The 22,637-nt window shown below is 36.4% G+C and overlaps 2 protein-coding genes across 9 annotated transcripts; one reads left to right on the plus strand and one right to left on the minus strand.

Annotated features, from left to right (window-relative positions):
* Positions 1 to 4,576: 4,576 nt before the first annotated feature.
* On the minus strand, positions 4,577 to 17,766 carry dsd (attractin-like protein dsd). 2 transcript variants are annotated; one of them, XM_035883665.2, is made up of 12 exons: positions 16,847 to 17,766; positions 10,522 to 10,869; positions 9,659 to 9,840; positions 9,157 to 9,551; positions 8,470 to 9,068; positions 7,888 to 8,368; positions 7,391 to 7,799; positions 7,168 to 7,311; positions 6,934 to 7,083; positions 6,414 to 6,801; positions 5,961 to 6,198; positions 4,577 to 5,846 (listed from the first exon to the last, which is right to left on the minus strand). In XM_035883665.2, exons 1-12 carry the CDS (start codon positions 17,176 to 17,178, stop codon positions 5,601 to 5,603), a joined length of 3,912 nt encoding a protein of 1,303 aa, XP_035739558.1. In that variant the 5' UTR covers positions 17,179 to 17,766; the 3' UTR covers positions 4,577 to 5,600. The 2 variants fall into 2 exon arrangements, with proteins under 2 accessions (XP_035739558.1, XP_035739645.1); XM_035883752.2 differs by having other exon boundaries at positions 5,259 to 5,846; positions 5,961 to 6,177.
* On the plus strand, positions 10,866 to 22,511 carry Nagk (N-acetylglucosamine kinase). Of its 7 annotated transcripts, none has more exons than XM_085655239.1 (7): positions 10,866 to 11,027; positions 18,878 to 19,070; positions 19,261 to 19,345; positions 19,429 to 19,527; positions 19,598 to 19,850; positions 19,934 to 20,232; positions 20,322 to 22,511. In XM_085655239.1, exons 2-7 carry the CDS (start codon positions 18,988 to 18,990, stop codon positions 20,661 to 20,663), a joined length of 1,161 nt encoding a protein of 386 aa, XP_085511365.1. In that variant the 5' UTR covers positions 10,866 to 11,027; positions 18,878 to 18,987; the 3' UTR covers positions 20,664 to 22,511. The 7 variants fall into 7 exon arrangements, 6 of the variants coding, with proteins under 6 accessions (XP_085511365.1, XP_035742305.1, XP_035742233.1 ...); XM_035886412.2 differs by lacking the exon at positions 10,866 to 11,027 and adding an exon at positions 15,615 to 16,600; XM_035886340.2 differs by lacking the exon at positions 10,866 to 11,027 and adding an exon at positions 16,993 to 17,130.
* The last annotated feature ends 126 nt before the right edge of the window (positions 22,512 to 22,637 follow it).

Genomic DNA, 22,637 nt, shown 5'->3' on the forward strand with positions numbered 1-22,637 from the left:
TTTTATTGATTCTTGGGAAAATGTCAAAGATAAACGGTACGATGAGCACGATGGCATTCGAATAATGAATTGCATTCGATAAAACGAGGACAAAAAAATCTCTTCTGCAAATTTACAGGCGCTCCGCGAACGACTAAAAATTCCATGCACACTTTTTAAAGACTAGATAAAGCTGAATATTACTTAGATTAAAAGTGAATATATACGTTCGGATGAGAAATAATGTGCAGAAAGTGTGTACCTGATATATGTATGTGTATGTGTGTGTGTCGTTGTGTGTGTCTGTGTGTGTATGCGTGTGTGTGTATAGATCCATATAACGTGCGTCGTATAAGCCGTGTACATGTTCCATACGATAAAATATATTTCAGCTGCCTTCTTGTTAGTGTCGCTCATAAGTTAAGAATGAATTTTATCTTTTCGACCGATCTTATCTCTGCTAAAGTGTACGCCTTGACATTACGAGTTATTTTTCCAAGAATTGCGTAGAGTACATTTGTCGAATTGTCATATCAAGGATTCCTTTGACCTTTCATTTACGAGCAATAGATGGTTCTTTAAACGGTAAAACGTTTACCCAGGATGTTTAGAGTCTCGTTCCTTTACCTTACGTGTCACCGAACGTGACTAGGGTTCACGCACTTATGTATGTACATACAAATTCAAGATTACATATGTATCTATGTATATAGGTATTGCATACAGTACGAAACGGAGAGATGTTTTCTTTTACTCCAAGCAATTTTAGGAAGGCAAAGTGCGAAAGGTGCTAAGTATCGAAATACAAAGAAAATATCATTTTCGCTCGTTATTTATATATATTTACATTATTAAATTTTTTTATTTAGAAAGATTCGGAAATGTGACCACATTCGCTCTCTCTCTCTCTCTCTCTCTCTCTCTCTCTCTCTCTCTCTCTCTCTCTCTTGCTCTCTGTCACGTTTTCTCTACATTTTAATTTTAGTAACTTTGGTAAGACGCTCTGTGTTCTCAATACTTTAGACATCATCTCTTTGACACTTAGAACCTTTCATCTTTGTAAATTTCAATGCGATTAATAATAACAAGGCAATGATAATTATTCTGCATACAAATTACATTACCTTCTTTATATATAATATGTACATACGCGATGTATCTATTAAATGTATGCATGTATGTATGTATGTTTACGTGTTCGAGGCGAGAAGTAAATATACAATAAGGTTCGTCGAGATGTAACACGGTCCATTCATATATACTACTTTCTCGACTTTAAGGGCTTTTTCTTTAATCTTTTTCTTATCAAAAGCTCCTCTCTCTCTCTCTCTCTCTCTCTCTCTCTCTCTCTCTCTCTCTCTCTCTCTCTCTCTCTCTCTCTCTCTTTCTCTCTCTTGCTCTCTCTCTCTCTCTCTCTCACGAGCGCGCGCTTACAACTACGCATTGAATAAAAATAAATATTTTCGATCGTGTTCTAGAAAAATTGTTGCAAGTTACACATATGTATTTATATATTTATAATATGTATAATATACCTATCTACCTAAATTATTAAGTATTTGTTCATATCTCTCTTTCTCCGTCTATTCCAGCAAATAAGAATTCAAATTGATATTATATGTATATATGTATGCAATTACTTTTTTGTAAATTTCGTTTACGGCCTTTATTCATTTTCAATTTTCGTCATGATCTTTAATTAGATCTTTAATACGGCATGTACACAAATTATCGTATTTTCCTTACAATTAAAGATATCGTTATATCGTTTTCCTCTTCTTCTTTACAAACTCTTGTAAATGTGTGTGCACATGTCACGCCACCCCCAAATTAAATTTATTTATATGGCTAAACTTAAAAATTCCGACTAATAGAAGAATTATGACTGAATAACGCTCCTTTATTCCTAAATATAGAAAGAGAGAGAGAGAGAGAGAGAGAGAGAGAGAGAGAGAGAGAGAGAGAGTGGGGGGGAAGGGGTGGGAGAGAAAACTCTCTCGTATTAAGATTGCTCCTTTCTTTAATCCTCTTTAATTATCTTTTTTTGGACGAATTTAAATCGCAATAGGATCCAACCACCAGCCATCGTTTTTATCGATGAAAGAGAAGCTACGATACGTATTTTTATTTGAAAATTAAGATAAAAAAAAAAAGAAAAGAAAAAAATACGATGTCTGTTCGAAGATCCTTATGCGATCGGGATTATGAACAACAATGGTGTATGACATCGCTGAGGAAATTAGGATTTTAAAAATAGCAAATTCGCCGAGAGACTGTTGGTTTTCTTTCATACTTTTTCAAGAATTCTAATCTCTTATAGAAGACAAGCGCACGAGAAAACTCAATAAAGAAGTGGATAAATAAAAGACATGGGTTGGCAGTAATAACATAATGCTACATAAAATGTTTTTAACAGTCAACATTGCAGATTGATCGTTCCTTGCAGAATTATATTTAAAACAATATAATATCTAAATTAATCATGGTAAATAATATTCGAGTAATGTGTCGAAGTACATAAAAAGAAAGCGTCGTACTTATATATACATACATAACGTTCAACAATTATTAAGTATTATATATATATATATACATATATATATGTATATATATGTATATTTATTATCGTTTATCGAAGTAGTAATAATAATAATAATAATAATAATAATAATAATAATAATAATAATAATAATAATAATAATAATAATAATAATAATAGTAAAAAGAATTAAAATTTTACGTGAACAACTTATCCGTAGGACGCTACATTGTTTACGTAAATGAAACGTAATCTTATAGAAGCTTAAATTAAAATCTGGACAATTTTGTCGAAGGTAATCAGACGATAATATTTATATTAAGGATGTTAAAAAGAAAAAAAAAGTTCAGGGCTGAAAGCGCATATATGTAGTACTCGTTAAGCCGAGTAAAAAATGCTTGGTCAACATGAGTCGAAAAATGAAACTGGATAACATTTGTATTCAGTCGCAATATTAAAACAACACATTGGAGCATTACGTTGCTTAAAAAAATACGAGAATACTAGTAAAATATTTGTAACGTATAAGATCTAAAGTAATATAGGAATGATGTAAGTCGCTTCTGTTTTTATATTAAATTACTGGAAATTGCACTTGCTCGAATAAATATAGATCGAATATCGAAAGGGAGACAAATATTTGCATTTCAATTTCACTTTTATTTTTTGACTTACACCATTCTTCTTTGCAGTAACTTACACGATTATGTGTCGAACGAAATCTTATTCGCACACTTTCCTGGCAGCACCTTTGTGAAGTAACATTCCCATTAAACAAAATAATAATAGAAAAAGATATATACATATACATATACATATATATATATATATATATATATATATATATATATATATATATATATGTATATATATAGAAAAAGAGAGAAAGTTATATATGAGTATTTTAACCACTTAGAGAAATGCATCGTGAACAATTTTTATATTTTCTCTCAGCAAATTAATTATAAAATTACTACGAATATTGCAAATGTATTTTCTTAGTGCTGGAGATTTTTTTCTTTTTTTTCTTTCTTTTTTTTCTTCTGTTTGAGAATGAAATTAAACGTCAAATTGGACATTATTTTTTCTAAAAGATTAATAAACGCTCGAGTAAAAATAAAAGCAATACAGAGATGAGATCATATTTTGCTTAATACAAACAACTAGCTAATAAGTAAAAGACGATAAAAATTTGTACATGTTATTATTGAAAGATTGGAAGAAAACGTTTGTTAGAAGATTGAAACAAAACCAGCACTAATTTTTACTTTGTAAGATAAAAACACTTTCTAGTATAAGACAATCCAGATCATAACTTATTATAAAATTGACAACCTTCTCTCTTTGGTTTATCCAACAAAGTAAAAAAAATGATTAGCAATGCCCTAGTTAATTACAAAATCATGAAGATTTCATGGAAATATTCGTCTGTAAAAAAGAAATAACTAATGTCAATTAATACGTTTTAGCCTGGATTGTTCTGTCCCTTATCTTTATACGTATTCCTTTTTATACATTCTCTGCTAAATTTTGTATATTAATAAATATTATACTTTTTTATTCGACTTTAGACCAATATGATAAATTGATTTGGCACAATACGCAACCCACTCAAGTACAAAACTGGATAAAGAATTATCGTTCTATCTACAAGGACACAAAGTTTTGCATTCTTAACGCAAACTCCATTCGCTTGCAATAATTTAGAATTTAATATTCACACATATCTTAGGATAAAAGGATGGTATAAACAGTAACTTTTGTACCGTTACACATTCCCCATTATTTTCATTCGTTTACAGACCATAATAATCTTCCATTCTACCCAAATGAAAATATACAATTTATCCTCTTGCTTGTCATGATTTTTGATTCCTATCGATATATAAACATATGTTAATACATTCAAAGCACTCGTGGCAAATCTGTTTTTCTCAGTGTCAAAATTATCAACTAATTCCAATTAGTTTATTAAGGTTCCCTTATATATATAATATATATATATATATATATATATATATATATATATATATATAAAACAAAAAGAAATTCCTTTTATTTTAATATTAATGGTTGTAATAACGACGTCAAGGATGATAAGGCGACGACGACGATGACGACGACGACGACGACGACGACGACGACGATGACGACGACGACGACGACGACGATGAGGATAACGATGATGGCAATGATGGTAATAATAGTAAAAATGATATTAAAAATCCACTATTTTTATCCGGTTTATGTTGGAAGTTATGATATATTTACCTGTATGATATACTATTGCCGTTAATGTATTTGATGAACGTAAAAGATACGAAATATAAGTGAAACATGAATATTCCTTTCGAGTAAACGCATTTTACCACATTCGTAAAAAGTGTGGCAATATAAACTACCTTGTAAATTGATTCGATACATTATTAATTAGAAAATAAACACGTTCTCAATTATATTGTATCTTTCACGATAAAAGCAAAATAGTGTTATCTAAGAAATACTATATATACAAGAATATACATCGTTGATTGAAACTATAGCAAGTAAACGCAAGTATTCGTAAGCGTTATTTAAAATCCAAATAACTTTTTAACCGCGGATACTCGTTTTACTTGCTGTATAAATGAATTCGAGAAACAGTTTGAAAAGTTATCTAAATTCGTGAAGAAATCGTCTTACTTGATAAACCCTCTCGCGCCGAATGTTTAAATAAATTTTCAAAATGAATACTACTTACCGAAAATTTTTGTGTAAGACGATAAATACAAAAATCATTTCTTTTCTTGATTAAATTATCTTCTCGTTCATTTTCTTTGAATGAAGACGTAGCCAAGTTTTAACGACGCTTCGGTTCTTCTCATTCGACGATAGAATAAACTTTGACCACTTATAAAATTTGTCATCGACACACAACGTATGTACGTAGGTCGTGTGACATTGACATTTGCTACGTCGCTCTGTCATAGTTATAAGATAATCGATTGTCCTGCCACTAATACAGGCAAGATCACAGAAACGATTCTAAGGCTCGTAGTCACGTTGCAACATTTGCATTTTGTCTACTTTCTTCGGCTTATCGCTAAATACAAGTGGATTCCGGATGTTGACTGGCCGACTTTCTAGTTTTTTTCGGTTCCTTCGTCGTTAATTCCTGGGAAGGTCTTCGTGGACTACCCAATGTGACTAAGGCTGAGGCTACCGCTAAGCCGGCACTTTGTCCAGCTGGAGTAAACGGCTCACCACCGGTAGGCAATCTGACTAGCAAGGATAAGACTGCTGCTCTGTTACCAGAACAGGGCTCCAGTGCGATCGGACTAGGTGCATCCTAAATATTATAATATTGTAAAAACTCTCTCTCTCTCTCGCTCTCTCTCTCTCTCTCTCTCTCTCTCTTTCTCTCTAGAAAGCTTTCATACCAGTAAACAACAATGTCACCAACCTTTTTCTTTTTTCGACAATTGTTGTATTCACCGTCACCTCTGTCAGTATCGTTGTCGACGACGTCTCGCCTCTCTATTTCTACGAGTACTTGACTGAAGGCCCTGTTGGCCATTTGTTGCATCTCCACGAATAGTCGTTGCCTTCTTCTGTACATGTCATACTTTTGTTTGATCTTCCATAAAATCGCGGCTACTAGAAGTAGGGCAAGGAAACACCTGTGCGGTGGCATATAATCTCTAGTTTACAAGTAAGTACTGCCTGAGACTTACAATAGCAGAAAGCATATAGTCAATTTGGAAAAAAAAATTATAAAAGAACAAAAAGAAAAAAAAAAGAAATAGAAAAAGAAATATTCCCAATGGCATTACTTTCATCATTCGCATGTATCAATTATTACGTGTTACATGATAAACGTAAAGACTTTGAGATGATTCTAAATTTAGATACTCACGTGCAAAAAGTTATGAAGAATTGTTGCAGATTTAACTTTGAATATTGAGAAAATGAAATCTGAATCCACAACGGTGGCTGAAAGTCATAAACGTATACATAGAACGTTGTTAACGTATTGTTCTCTTCGCTACCAAAATTGTAGTCCGCCTTGCTAAAGCGATGCTTATACATGCTTGTCGTACAATTGGCACCCAAAAGAAGTGGCTTTTCTAGACTGTTTGGTCTTTTAATAGTAACGTTCATCTTTGCAAGTACTGAACAAGTTATAGAAAACTCGGCATCGATATCAGCTTTCGGTGGGGAATTCTTAAAGTTGATCGCTCTATAATGCCGATCTTCTTTTTTACTTAAATTAAAGGTAAATTGATAATCAATAGCCAAATCGTCTGAAAGCAATAGGAATCAATTTGAAAACATTCGCGCGCGCGCGCGCCAGTAAAAGAAAATATGTATCTCAAGAATTCGTCAAGAGAGAAAGGAGGGAGGGGCGGGGGAAGAACGAGGTAGAGAGAACTTACAGAAACATGACCCTTTGTTCGTAGGATCGCCATAATAAAGACCCGTTACGTCACATCGCTCGCAATGATCTCCAACGATGCCTTTGGTCGTGCAAAAACATTTACCAGTCTCGCTAGAACATTGTGTGCCTTGATTATTACAGGAGCACGCTGGAACATTGATTTAATACAATGTAAAGATTACACCCGGAATTGAATGTTTGTAATATTATATAGAAAAGTAATATATCTTACGTTGACACGTTGCCCCGTTCAAAGGACTCCCGTAATAACCGGGAATGCATTTATCACAATTCTGTCCGTAAGTTAAATTTCCACACGGTTGAATACAAACACTGCTGTTTGGAAGACACTTACTATGACCGTTGCATTGGCAAGCTAAGGTAAATACAATTGATAAAAGAATCGTTCTTAACGAAACGCGATTAACGAATAGAAATAAATTTTGCAAACTCACTTGGACACGTGGTAAAGTACCAATGATCGAACGAACACGTTTCTAAACTCCTACTGCTTGAACCACGAGCCCCGCCAGGCAAACATTGTCCTTTTCCTGTACCGGATCCATCGTCGCACCACCCACAACCAGGATCCGATCTACACGCCGAACAAGATAAATAAAAGCTACACCATTCCCTTCCATTTCCAGTGGCACGGCACCTTGCCTCGATCGTTGTCCATGCACGACATTGGCCGTACGGAAAACTAGCGGGATATGCATTTTTGTCGACACACTTTGCTTCGTTCTGACACCAAATGCAATCGGATTCTGTACAATTCCTACAGGAAGTGTATTCCGCGCATGGACTTCGACAAGTTTCCATCGTTAAGCGCTGAGCTTGTATGGTTCCGTTCAGACTGCTAATCTATAAAAAGAAATTAAAGAATCGTCGTCTTAATCGACGGTACAAGTTGAAGTCCGCGATTTGATTTTGGAGAAACCAAGTTTCTCACCTCGCGCGTTTTAGATTGCGGCTTACAACGATCCGGACCGTTTGACCAAGACCAAATGCAACGCGGATTGCTCGAACATGCGTGACAGGTGTGCAATTGCAGACACTCGACGCCAGTGTGCGCGTCGCACTTTTCCAAATCCTTAATGACCTCGGTGGCCGGTGAATTGGCATTATCCCGACATATTTCGTAGGAACAACTTTTACCACACCAAACACAATTGTACGACGTTTGCACGCAAGCGACGCAGTCGGTCAGGACCTTGCACAATTCCTTGTGCGATGTCATTCCACGCGGTGGCGTGTCGTCCAAGCACCTCATGTACTTTCCATCGTGCATGTCGTCCTCGAGTAATGCATGCCGCGGTATTTTCGTTATAGCAATACACCGACCTATATTTTCCCACACGCACTTTACACCTGTCCTCGCGTTCAGACACTCATTTTGTTTCGTCAAGTGTTCACAATGTCCCGGCGTATACCTGAGTGAAGAAAATTTTAATTAAATAAAAAAAAAAGAATCGTTCAGTCAACCTTTCAACGTGAGCCCCCAACGAGAATAGGGAGATTAAAAAAAGTATACCTCAACATGTCGGATAACATCTGACCGTCGAATCCTCCATAGATATACATGGAATCTTCGAAAACGGTCGCGCTATGTCCGTATCTCGGTAGGTCGGCCATGTCCCTCGGCATAAAATAATGTTGCCACGTGTCGCACGTAACGTCGTAAGCGATGGTATCAGCGGAATAACACCTAGCACCGTGCGAGTGCTGAGTATCGTTATGCATGTTACCACCAAAGACGAGCATAAGACCGCCGGAAATAAAGACGCCTGTGTGAAAAAATCGGGCCGACGGTGCGCCCGTCAATATCTTCCACTCGCGATACTTGGGATGATAGGAATAGAGTTTATTCGTCAGAATCTGAGTGCTCTGCGACTCGGACACGTATCCACCGTAAACGTATATCAAATGTGTCAAAGGATCGTAAGAAGAACTATGACCGTAGCCCCCTTTAACGGGGAAACCTATTGTCTCAACGATTTGCCATTCGCGCGTTCCCAAGTAATATTCCTGGACGGTGTTCAGGTAACCATACTGAGGCGAATAACCAAAGATCACAACCATTTTCTCTTTTTCCCCGTAACTTTGCACGAGATTCGCCGTATGCCCAGCTACCTGTACAAAATTACGATCCACTTAATTATTCTCTTCGAAGAAGAGAGGTAAGGAGTAAAAAAGATTATCTCCAAAAGATGATTTGTACCTTAAGTGGTCCGCACATTGTCTTATTGCGACAATGATCGTGTACGGTGACATTTTCCCAAACTTTAGCCGACACGTCGAATGCCCAGATCTCGTTGGTGACGGTGGAATTTTGTACGACGCCACCGTACATAAATATCTTGTCTCCAAAGAGTACGCACGAATGAGCATATCGAGGTGCAGGTAGCTTCCCCTCTACGTGAGGGGTTTCCCATACGTTACCGTTGTAATCATAAACGTATATCATCTTGGCACGATGAAAACTCTCACCGCCGACCACGTAGAGAGAATCTTTCCAAACGATAGAACAGTGACTGGCCGAACCTTCGGGAGAGAAGTCCTTGTAAGTGACGCTCTCCCAAAATCCATGATCTTTCTTTTGACTGCAGTCCACTCCTGAAAAAGAAGAAGAAGCAAAAAAAAGCAACACGCATATATACTTTTAAGAGGAGAGCCTTAACGTAACGATACGAAGACGAAGAGAGAAAAAGAAGGACAATTACCCTTATAAGCGTGCTTGCAGTCGCAGCGACGCTTCAATCTATTGCATTCGCCGTGTTGACGATTGTGAAAGCAATTATTTGGACACATCGAGACGTCGCAAGCTTTTCCGGTCCATAAGGTATCGCACGAGCACATACCATCTATACAGACACCGTGGCCAGAACAATCGACGTAGGAATACCTATCGTATTTAAAGAAAAGATAAAAAACATGTCGTGAGACAGCTGGCACGCACGTACAATATAAGTAAACCTTATTATTAACAATAGAGCTGTCGATTGATCATGTACATAATGTAATCATAAGTCAAATATACGTAAACATACATCAAATATACTCGACACAACTACACACACACACACACACATATAATCGATCATGTTGAATAAAGTAAAATAAACTTGTTTGAAAAAAGAAGCGCGAATAGTTGAGGATTTATATCGGATTGTGTTCGCTGAAAATACTGATTTATAATTACGTCTAAGCACAGGAACAATAGGACTCTGAGAGATGAGACAATAGATCTCTAAGATTAAACGGTAAAAAAAGGTTCGAACGCAAGAAATTCTTCCTTCCAAAGTCCTTCCTTTTACAAGAATTTTTTGCGACGAAAGGTGAGACACGACTCGACGACCTTCGCTCGCCTTAGGATTAATCTAAAGAATTTATGTACACGAGCGAAATAATTAGAAACGATAAGATAAAATGGATAACGCGTTAAATTCATCTCTGATAATACAAAACGTGGATATTGATATGCAACACACCAATATGTCCCCTTATCTAATGTGACGATAGCGAAAGAATTAAAAATAAATGATTTCTTCGTTATATCGTAAAACGATAATCTAAGTTTTCTCACCTGGTTGGACAGGCATTGATCTTGTAAGTGATATTAAATCCGCTCATGTTATAGGCAACGTCCGAATAAAAGTGGAGCAAAGCGCTGCCGGATCGAGCTATTACTTCGGGCACGCGGCGTATGTGATAGCCGTCTTTGTGCATGAGACCACTGAATATCGCGAGTAGAGGTGCCTCGACGCTGTCACCGTCGTAGATATACAGGTGATCCCAGCCGCATTCCGTCGCGAACAATTCCACGTGCATGCGTATCGTGGAATTTGGGCTGCTCTCGATCAGCCAGGAACACCTCACGTCTGCCGTGTAGTTGCCTATACCATCGTGAATGCTTCCCGTTGGTTCCGTCAATCTGCAAACAAACGGAAGAGAGTTTAAAATAACCAGTGCCAGTCCCAGTTCTTATTCGTCTCGAAAAGAAAAGGATCAAACATATTTTCCAATACGAACGATATCACCCGAGAAAATCAACGTATTTTCAATGGAAGCCTTGCCTACTTATCCACTCACGTACGTTTCTCTCTCTCTCTCTCTCTCTCTCTCTCTCTTATTAATCACGCACGAGCAAACTCGTTCTAAGGAGAAACAAAAATTGAGCATTCCTTGAAGAACAAAAATACCAACTGTGCGTACTTGTTAATTCTCCATGCGCTGTTGTATTTTTTTTCGTGCCGCGTTTGCACCGTCAACGATAAACATATATAATTATCTATAAATCAACTCGATCCATAAACATTTATCGCGATTTAATCGGATATCAAAGTCTACGTTGTTTTGAGTCTACGTTTACACGTAGTTGTTGATTTGTAATTTCGAATAAATTCCCTTCCTATTTTCTAAATTCATTTATGAATCCATTTGACGTATATGAGCTTTCGCTATCCAAACGCACTTTGGACTTTGTTTGAACGTTTTAAAAATATTACCGGTTAACTGAATAGTTTTGAAGAGAATAATAAATTTGAATAAAAGAGAATAATTATTTCTTGATAAAATAATTGCCTTGGAAGACGACAATATCGTTATTTATGTTCGTTCTCGGCATTTTTCAAAGATTTTGTTATTATAAATAGACAATGAGCATACACGTAACCAATAATATTCGTAAGTCTACTTTGCATCTAACGTAAAACGATAAGCAATATGAGCGAACGTAACGCCTGCTTTTTTATGAATATGAAATAAGTTTGTTGTAAGAACCGAGTAGAAGGATAAAATGTTAAAAATGATAATATGCGATTATAATTTTTGACAACGATAAATGCTCAAGGTAAGAACTTTGACGATCGTTTATTCGCAAAGGATGCCAAATTCTCGAATAAATAAAACACGAGATACCATCTTCGAACGGTATCCGATTAGAACGACAGACTGTTCGTTCTAATAATCGCGGAAGATGAAATATAGAACGGCCGGAAACAACGCGATAATTCATTTCGTCCTTGACGAATACTAAGCGAGCGAGTATTCCTTCGCTAAATGAGGATAAATTTACAAGACACCTGCACTTTTCTTCTACATCATAGAACGTTTTATAAGACGACAGAGTTCTCATGGAAAAGGATGCACGCGTTCTCTCGGACGACGCCGACGACGACGGTGGAATAACAATGTTTTTCTTTACGAGAACGCAAAGAGCAACGAATACATTCTCGGGATGATTGAATAAACGATCGGCCGCGATCATTGTCCAGACAGATTACTTTTGCATTCTAATAATGATCGAAACTCTTAATCGACGTGATAAATATTTATAATGATCGTTTTTAATTGTATAGTTTCAAAAAAAAGAAAAAAAAAAAAAAAAAGAAAAAAGTAAGAAACTGCATTAGCAAAAAAGTGATCGATTGCTTAGAAGACAAAATGATTTCGGTCAACGTTAAAAATTTTCAAAAGCGTAAAAGTACGGCTCCCAAAGTACGACTCTACGTAGACGACGCGAGTGAGTCACAACGGCCTACCGGTTCAACGACCTAGTGGTTTCATTTCACGTTATATCGTCGAAGAAACGAACGATGCGCGGGAAATCGAGCTGTTAAAGGGAACGAAACTGCGACGTATATATCTATCTCGCGATGAAAAACAATCTGTGTTAGTTTGCGTATGATTGCGAAATCGAAAGAGGAGAGATGAAAGAAATGAAAATAAAATGGAATGCTTTAAACAAGGGAGTACAAAAACATTTTTCCCTCCGGTTTATCGCAATGATATTGCGCTCGAGTTACTTTGGACTTGTCATGATACTTGTTCGGCACTTAGCATTTTTACGAAGCTTTTAACGCCGACCTCTCTCTCTCTCTCTCTCTCTCTCTCTCTCTCTCTCTCCCTCTCTCGTATTCTACCCTTTCGTATTTATTTTATAATCCAAAAGTGAGAAAACATAATTCTCGATCTAATCGTTACAAGACTGTGTCCCTTCGAAACAAATTCCCGCCTAAATCTGTATTTAAATAGAAAGAAGAAGATGAAGAAGGAAAAAGAAAATAATCCTTTTAATAATTGTCACGTTGACGAGCCTATTCCTAGAGTCGCGATCCTTTGAAAGTGTGTCGTTTGAAAGGAGAGCAGGACGTCGACGCCAATGTCCTCGTCGACGAGGAGACTTTTCAAGCGTTCTACGTCACGAGAAAATCCAGGTTACTCGATGTCGTGATACCTGCAAAACCTATTATTTCATTAACTTAGCGCGAAATCAAAGTTTTACGTAATGCCGCTTTATTATTGAATATATCAATCGTTCAGGGAAGAAAATAGAAGAAGAAGGAAAAAAAAAGAAGAAAGAAAAAAGAAGAAGAGAAAAGAGAAAGGGTAAAATAACGAGGGTGACAATTGTACGATAGCGGAAGAATAGCTTTTACGTTTCACTGATCGTATCTAATTAAAAATGATATCAATTATATAATTGTGTCGTATAAATTCGAACTAGATCAAGCTCTGTAATATACCTCGATGATATATAATATATACATATATACCTGTTTACAACTTATATCGATAAAGAAGAGACTTTGGGAGAAGAAGTGACATTTTGGAATGCTTTCCAATTTCGCCAAAACCACACGCGCGGCTCTTCGAAACGTGTATACATATGTACATACTAGGCGTGGGCTATTCGAGAAGGTGACGACGTATACCAATAGAAATGCGAAACCACCAGAGATTAAATCCCACGAGCAATAAACGTGAACGATCAGAATTATTTCGGAAGTCTAAGAATCGGAATTTATAAGAGGCAAATAAATAAGAAAGAAAAAAAGAAAACAAAAAAAAAAAAAAAGCAAGAAGAAAAATGAAAATAGACATGAGAAAAAAAAACAGAAAAACAAACGGTTGAAAAAATCAAGATAAGCTCTCTGGAGTTATACATATACTCGTTTCTACGCGCGCGCTTGTTCCGGCTTGCCTGGTCTGTATAATAGATAACATCGTGAATCTGTCTTTCCTAAATATTTTAGGAAAGAACAGGACTTGTATACGATATCGATTCGAGAAATAAAATATATAAGCTCATGTACATTATTTAATGACCCGAATTATACGTCCTTATACGCGCACGTATTTAGGTACGTAGATAAAAATTGAAAAAAAAAAAAAAAAAACAGAAAAGAGAGAAAAAAGGAACACATTATTCTTTTTTTACTTATTTATCTCTATTTTTTTCTCATTTTTTTTTGTTAGCTCTTTTATACATACGCGTTATATCGTGTCCTCGCAGAAATTTACAAAATCGTTTCACTAATACGGCTAAAAAGAATTTTTCGAATAATCATTTTCTAATCGTCGCATAGGTACGCGGCTTATCGCGTTCTCGCATTCCCTCCGCCGTTCCCTTATCCTTCCGTATCGAAAGAAAATTCGCAAAATCATGCGCGTTACAAATGACTTTTCTTATCATAAAACGATCTTTCTACTTCCTTCTTTCTTGTTTCTTTCTTTTACTTTGACCACACGCTTTGACAATAAATAAGAAATTTGTACGATTGCGTAGGATGCGCGAATGATATAGAATCCTGATAAAAAAAAATATAAGTATTCGTAAATTTGAAATAATTTCATGGTAAAAATCGAGAATCTCGGTTCACAAGGAAACGAAAGAGAGATTTTTTCGAGGATAATAAAAATTAAAATAGGTATGGGAAGAATTTTGTTAAAAAATTCTTTTCTCCCGAGATACATATATACAGGTAGAACAGACGTCGTTAAAGCCGTCGCGGAGTAGAGTTTTCGATTACGCGACGTGCCGATCAATCACCGTAGAACGAAATGTCACCGAGTCACGATCGTAAGCTTGGATTAATTCGTAAAGGATGTAAAGAAAATCTAGTAATGTGGCCCTTTTTATATCGACATAAGCCACGTAAATAGATACTGTCAGCGTCGTAACTTCAATGAAATTCATTTATCGAATTTAAAAGTTTAATCGAGCTTAACAAATTGTATCGTCATTGACAAACTCGTTCGGGTGTTCTCGAATTTCTTAACACGTTTGATTATGAAAATAATATTATCGCGCCTCTAAAAGATAAATTAAGTAAAGCAAAAAAGGGAAAGTCGATAAACTGGCGATCAATTTGGCGCGAAAGATTCGAAGAAACTTATTTAAATTAAACGCGCGAATACGATCAGAAGTTTCGCCAAGGGCAGTTTTCATTTCGTTCCGATGACCGATAAAATTGCTGTCTCGGTGCGGCCGACTTCATAGAAATTGGATTTTCAACGTGTCGCATAGACGATCCTTGACAGCGACCGAAACCGTATTCTCCCTGTCAACTTTAAAACCGTACCGATCGATCGACGTCCGATCTTACCTAATCTCGACTTTGCAAAGAGTTTCTACCTGCTCGCTCGGTTTAAATCGAGTTACCTAGTCACATTATCATGTGCCGTTAGAAGGCAATTTTGATTCATTCGTTTGCTACTTTACGCATTTTTATTACAACAAATCCTATTTCAATGCCGTTCAACCGACTTTGCTTGGATACAAACTCGCAATCGATTCTTCGTGCGAAATAGTCGAACGATAATCGACGAGCTTTCACGAATTTCGTAAAAGGATTTATCCGTATAAAAAATAGATTGCAAGAAAAAGAGAGAGAGAGAGAGAGGCAAAAGACACAAGTACGACGTGTCATTAATTCTCTCCATACACAGGCACCAACGCGTTGTAATTTCGCGAATACACATTCTATTTCTACGAACAGCGACAGCGTAGATTTCGTTCCTTGACGACAAAATTTCGCGTCTTGATTTTTCTACGTTTTATTTACGTATGCACGTAAGAGGTTAATCGATCGAAACGGGTAGGTCGAACAGAACAGAACAAGTGGAATCGATAATTTCCAAGCCTCGCGACAAACCAACCGAAACGTCCTATCTACGTACCGAAGAGAGTTGTACCGGTAGTGTAACTAACTTACTCCTAACTTATTCGAAACCCACACGCAGGAATAAGGAGATCGATCGATCGACCATAAGGAAGAAAAAGAAAAAAGGGCGGTAAAAAATAGCTTTTCAAATTTCGCGCCTTTTTCGAGTTGTATGAGAAATATGGCGCTTACTGCGAATGTAACAAGAAGTGCTAAATAAATTTTTATGAGAAATAGAGAGAGATGGATGAACCGGATGAATCGAGTCGATGATCGAAAAAGTTTCCGGCGGTGAGTATTTTGCGCGCGGTCACTGTCACCGGCGGCGTATCGACATTATTCTCGACATCGAGGATGTCAACCGACGGTAGTCCAGACAATGACCGACCATCTCCCTCCCTCCCTCCCTCCATCCCTCTAACCCCTAATTTCCTCCCACTCAAGAGGCATGGCCTGAAAAACACACGAGACACGCACGGGAGCGATTAAAGCGGAGTATCGCGGGAGAACGTGTCGCGAGTTTATTTACGGCGTCTAATCGTATGATATAAACTAAGGGGGACAGAGAGAGGGAAAAAGAGAGATCTTCCAAAAGTATCCGGCGAACGATCGAACGAAGAGGTAGAAGAAGGACGCAGCAAAGAAGAGTCAGAACACTCTAGGGAGTCCCGTTTTGTGCACTTGACACGTAGCGACACGTAGACGGCGTTGCCCAGAGTAAGTAAGAAAGAGAGAGAGAGAGAGAGAGAGAGAGAGAGAGAGAGAGAGAGAAAGAGAGAGAAAGGAAGAGGGAGTGAAGAAGAGAGAAAGAGAGAGGGCGAACGTGAAAAAAGGAAGACCGGAGAATGCAGGAGTTTACTTGGAGATTAGAGATTTGCGCGTGCCAAAGAACCAAGCAAATAAAATAACGTTTAATAATATCAAGTGAAAAAGGTATCGTATTAAGAAAGAGGTAACTCCTACCTGACTTTGCCACCGCAGAATTGGCAAGCTGGACCCTGCCATCCCTCGCGACACAAGCAAGTACCATTGACGCAATCCCCGTTGATGCAGCTCTCGCTGTCGCAGCTTGGTTCCGTTGTCGTCGTCGTCGTCGACGAGGAGGAGGAGGCCGCCGTAAGGTGCAGGAGCCAACAGCAGAGCAACGCCGCCCACCAGAGCGGAGGCAAGCATGGCAACGTGATCGCACCACACTCTTGAAAGCGTGTCAGCTCTACTTGCCGTGAAGGCCGACGACGTTTCCGACGGTACTTTGACTTATACAGAAACAAAAACATCTGCACGATCTCTGCCATTTTGATAGGCTTCCATGTCAGAGACAATGGCCGACGGCGACGCACCGAAGAAGAAGAAGACACATACGGAAGATGAATGCACTTTCGCCTCTTTCGAGCGCGACGGTTAACCGTTACTGGCACACTCGTCGTCCCTCGATCGTTCTTGCCTTCTCTGGGTCTCGCGCGCTGCTTCTCCACCGCTCACGATCCCTCTTTTCCGCTCGCGCCGCCCTTCCACTTTCGCACCGTGGTACTGTCTGTACATGCTGTGTCTCTTCGGACAACGGCGGCGGCGACGGCGGCGGCGGCGGCGGCGGCGGCGACGGCGGTGGCAGCGGCGGCTACCCTTCGCCGGCTCTCGATCACGAGCGCCCTCTCAAACTCCGAACTCATCCGAATAATGTCGAATCTTTCCGATCGTCTATCTCCTTCTACTGGAAATACCCGCCATTCTTTCAATCCAAGCGTTCGCCAACATTACTCTATTCTATTATCTCCTTTCGATTAATTTTCTACACATATGGAATAATATCATTTTCAACGCTTTTATTTCACATCCATACATATTATCGTCGATCGATCGATATCCATCTCTTATGTACGTACGTACGTATATTTGTTTAATATCGTTGATACGCCTCGATCTAAAATAAACTAATAAAACGTGCTCGTTTCTACGACGAATCTAATCAAAATATAACGTATAAATTATTGAGATATATGACCTGAACGCGAACGTTATCGATCGAGCGACGTTTTCCTCGTACTCCGTCTGAACGCGTCGCATACATCCAAATGAAAACTCTTACTGACGGATCGGTAAACTTCGTGAACATTCGTACCGATAATAGTAAAAGACCATTGGACCGATCTCCAACGTCTCTCTCCGTAATAATTTACGGTAATAAATGACGTCACGCGTATAACCAACAACGCGCTCACTCTGATATGATTCTGAGTACGAGGTGCTGCCAGTAATGAAAGAAACCGCCACTCGACGCTTATTTCCTCGACGGTTTGTACCGTTTTCTGTAACTAACAAGCTTATCGCTATCAAACTTACGACGCATGAATTCCTTTTCCTAACTATTTTTCCATTAGTTGTTATCGTATCTGAAAAAAGGAAAAAATCCTTTTATTATAAAAATTACCGCGAAATATCGACGGATTCTCGATATTCCGAAGCATATGTACGTTTTTCACGACAAGGATGTCGAACGTTTAACATAAGTTCATTTTTAACATATCGTGTCTACTTTTGCGTGACATTACAATGTATCTATGTACACACATAGCACACACACACACGAACACACACACACACGCACACATCAGACACTACATATATCTATGTGTATATAGACATACGTGAAAGGACAAAGTTGCGAAGAACAAAAAAAAAGAATATCGTAACGTAAATGTATAAACAAAATTTTTTATATGCAATCGTTTCGGCATATTTTTCGGCAAATCTTCATCTAAATTTCTTTTATATAAATTTTATCAAAATTTTACCTAAACTTATTATTTTGTCTTTTCTTTTTGCAAAATTCTTCGGTAATCTTTAAAAATAATTAAGTCTGTTCGTGCGTGCAATTAATTCTATACCGTTGAAAAATGCTTGAAAAATCGATCTTTTATTAACTCGTAAAATACATCGAAAGAAATAGAAAGAATTATTATAATTCTATAAGCTAATCTAAAAAAGAAATGGCAGGAAAGAAGAAAGGTGGAAGAGGTAAAAAAGGAAGGAAAGAAACGAAAATAATTGACGAGTATCAACTCCGTCGCGATTTAAGAGGGAGAATAGAAACGGAGGATTTAAATATGGACGAAGAAATTGAAGAAAAACTACCTGAAAAAGTAGCCGCGGAAGTTTCTTCAGAAATTAAAATCGGTGGTATAGAGGGGTAAGTTTTCTAAACGAAATTAATTACACATTTACGATAGAAATTAAATATTTTTCGAAGAATAATCTTAAATATAATCTTTGGAGTTTATAATGAATACTTGTAAAAATAGATAAGAGAAGGAAGATTATAATAATGAAACAAAACAAAATATCAAAATACATATATCTTCCTTACTTTTCGTTTATAGAGGGGGTACCTATTCCACGCTTGTAATACTCAATCATAAAGGTGAAAAATTGATAGAAATTAAGGGCCCCGATACCAATCATTGGGTAATTATAGTCGTGATATATCTAAAGATTTGAAAATAATATTCCGATTAATAAGTAAATTTAACGTTACGAATGTAAATTAGGTTCTGGGGATAGAAGAAACGGCCGCTAGGATTAACGCGATGATCGAGCATGGCAAAGAACTATTGGATATACCGAAAACGGTTCCCTTGGACTGCGTGGTATTTATTTTACATATGAAAAAATTATAAATGATAGTAAAAATGTACATTTTATTCGATAAATTTGTAGGGTCTAAGCTTAAGCGGTTGCGAGGAAGAGACTACCAATAATCTTCTAATTAATATACTTCTAAAGGAATATCCAAATGCTGCTAAAGATTATTACGTTAGTTCCGACACGTTAGGTAGTCTCAGAACTGGTTTAGAAAACGGTGGAATCGTACTAATCGCTGGAACAGGAAGTAATGCCCTACTGATTAATCCGGATGGAAAAACTCATGGATGCGGTGGATGGGGTTATATGATGGGAGACGAAGGCAGCGGTAAATATATAAATCGAAATTAATGAATTTTCTAAATATTCATACGCGTTATATTATTAAGAGAATCGATTTCTTACTCGTAGCGTATTGGATCGCACATCGAGCCTGCAAATACGTTTTCGACGACATAGACGACCTAGTGAAGTCTCCTCATCCTATTTCTTATATCTGGCCGGCGATGAGAGACTTTTTTCAAGTGAAAGACAGAACAGACATGTTACCGCATTTGTATTCGAATTTCGACAAGAGTAAATTCTCCATGTTCGCTAAAGAAATCGCAATTGGTTGTGAGAAAGAAGATCCTCTTTGTCTTGCCATCTTTGAAGAAACCGGTCGACTTCTCGCTCGACATATCGTGGCACTTTCCAAAAAAGCCCATAACGTGAATTTCGATTAACAAAAATATTCCTACCTAGATCAAATTCCACTTAACGTCATATATATATATATATATATCGTCCTATTTTTTAGGATCTTAAACTATGTCATGGCGGTCTTAAAGCGATATGCGTTGGATCCGTTTGGAAATCGTGGAAATTCATGAAGGACGGTTTCATGGATGAAATTCACAGTGGATTGGTCGTCGATGAACTTAGTCTTCTCAATCTAACGGCTACGTCCGCGTTGGGATCGTCCTATCTAGCTGCTGAAAAGATCGATTGCCCTTTCGTTAAGTCTTACGACGAAAACGTACAAGTCTTTTTCCATTATAAACGCGATAATTACAGTAAAATAGAAAATTCACAACGAACTCGACAGTGCATAAAAAATGATAATGATGAAAATATTAAAATAGTTACAACTACTTGTTAAATTAGAATATTTAATATTTCTGTCCGAGATAATTGAAGGTTACATCGATAAGAAACTAATGATACCTATTTAACGACTTCTAAAGGCTGCAATATTTCTACAGTTGTAACGGTCATACAAAATGAATAAAACATTTTAATAAGAATTTATCACTGCGATGCGTTTTATCGTTTGATAGAAATTTAACGCTAAATATTTACGTAATAATGATTATAATTTAATAATATAAAAAAAAATTCAGTTTAAAAAATTGAAGTACGATTCGGACGTGGCGCCAAGAATGCAGCTTTTAAAATGTACAAAATTAAAATGTCTTTTTTAACCTGTAATTGATTTCATTCGAAATTTCATAACTTTTTAAAGGAAATGGGAATAAAAAAACTTTGGGATGCCTTTTGGGAATGCATATATCAGGCAGCTGGAGTTATCGTTAAAATCATACTTTATTTTATTCTTTTTCTACTCAGTTTAATATTCTTTATCGCATCCACGATTGCAACTGTATTTTTTGTCCTATATCTTCTCGGATATGTAACGATGGAAAATGACGAACATAGGCAATCATAGATAACTGAAAAAGAAACAGGTATACACTATACTATACTATATATATATATATATATATGTATATATATATACATATGGATCACACATATGCGTAACACTCCATACTTAGCGTAAAGGCTACGTAAATAATTTTCATCGAGTTAAAATACTTCCCATTTAAATCTTTATAAAAATTTTCCAGAGAGATCCTTTAAAAATTCGATATAAAAGCATTTTAGTTTATAAATGTGAAAAAATACAATGAAGTGAAACAATTATTACCAAGAAGAAAAAGTTATTCTTCGTTGCGCTGCGTAGTCTTATATATAAAGGGCAGACGATGAAATACAAGGAATTACAGGCTAATATTTGAGGGCGCTATTCGCAATTATCGCGAATTTTTTAAATTACTATAAGCATGCGGTACAAACATACTGCACGCGATACTTGAAATAACATCAACAATGATATTGTATGAAAAATATATTCATGTAAGCGTATCACAATATCTCGTGTACATTATAACATTTATAACTTGTACACATATCATTTAATTATAACTCTTCTTTTCGTTTTTTCTAACTTTTACAATTCCTTTCTTACTTTCATTCTTATACCAAGGACTGAGTTCAAACAATTTTATTCTTTATCTTTCAAACTGCATAGCAGCAATATCATAACTGAACATATTGAATCAGCTATTTATGAACACAGGTCTTGGTAAATGTCACAATACTCATATCAAATATAAATTTATAGGTTTCTTCTTTTTTGCGTTAAAATTCATATAAAGAATCGATGATGAACTAATCTGTACATAATGACATAAGAATATCCCATTTTTGTTCAATCTTTTAGATATATATTTTAAAGCATTCGTTTCTTTCTATTTATATTTATACCAACTTATAGATTCCAATATGAGAAGAATAATTTTATGAAATAAAATCGTTTTCAATAAGTTTTATGATTATTTTTAGTCTTTCAAAGCCGTTCATTGTTTAAAATATAATTGGATATTTAGTACCATACTTTTAAATATTATCCTACATTAACGACAAGTTTGTCATATTGAATGACATTAAATATCTTGTTTCCTCGAAATACATAGAAATTTGTTCAAATTGTTTCGCTTGACAACTGCCATATCGCATGATTGCTTATTTTTTACAACAAAGTAAATACATTCACTTTTAGAAAATCTCGGTCTTTTATACATTCATAAAGATACATCTATATTCTATTTTTTCTTTTATATGTATATAGATAATTTTTTTCTTTTTTTTCTTTTTTCTTTTTTTTTCCCTTTTTTTGAAATATTCGAAATTTTATTTTTACAGAATTCGCATGACTCAAACTTTTCTCTGCTTTAATGCAAGTAAATTTTCTGTATTAAATGTTTCAATTACAATTATGCACAATGTTACA

The sequence above is a fragment of the Vespa mandarinia genome, chromosome 2 (genome assembly GCF_050613455.1).
Source record: "Vespa mandarinia isolate Hongniang chromosome 2, ASM5061345v1, whole genome shotgun sequence".
In the NCBI taxonomy this organism is placed as follows: domain Eukaryota; kingdom Metazoa; phylum Arthropoda; class Insecta; order Hymenoptera; family Vespidae; genus Vespa; species Vespa mandarinia.

Bases quoted from the DNA above. Each gene is read 5' to 3' on its own strand.
- dsd (XM_035883665.2), bottom strand. From the start codon at position 17,178: ATGGCAGAGATCGTGCAGATGTTTTTGTTTCTGTATAAGTCAAAGTAC. The intron at 7,084-7,167 runs GTAAGATATATT...TCAATGTTCCAG, and splicing joins GAACGGGGCAACGTGTCAAC to CGTGCTCCTGTAATAATCAA. The intron at 6,802-6,933 runs GTAAGTTCTCTC...TATTGCTTTCAG, and splicing joins GAACAAAGGGTCATGTTTCT to ACGATTTGGCTATTGATTAT.
- Nagk (XM_035886153.2), top strand. From the start codon at position 18,871: ATGGCAGGAAAGAAGAAAGGTGGAAGAGGTAAAAAAGGAAGGAAAGAA. The intron at 19,528-19,597 runs GTATTTATTTTA...ATAAATTTGTAG, and splicing joins CGGTTCCCTTGGACTGCGTG to GGTCTAAGCTTAAGCGGTTG. The intron at 20,233-20,321 runs GTGAATTTCGAT...CCTATTTTTTAG, and splicing joins TTTCCAAAAAAGCCCATAAC to GATCTTAAACTATGTCATGG.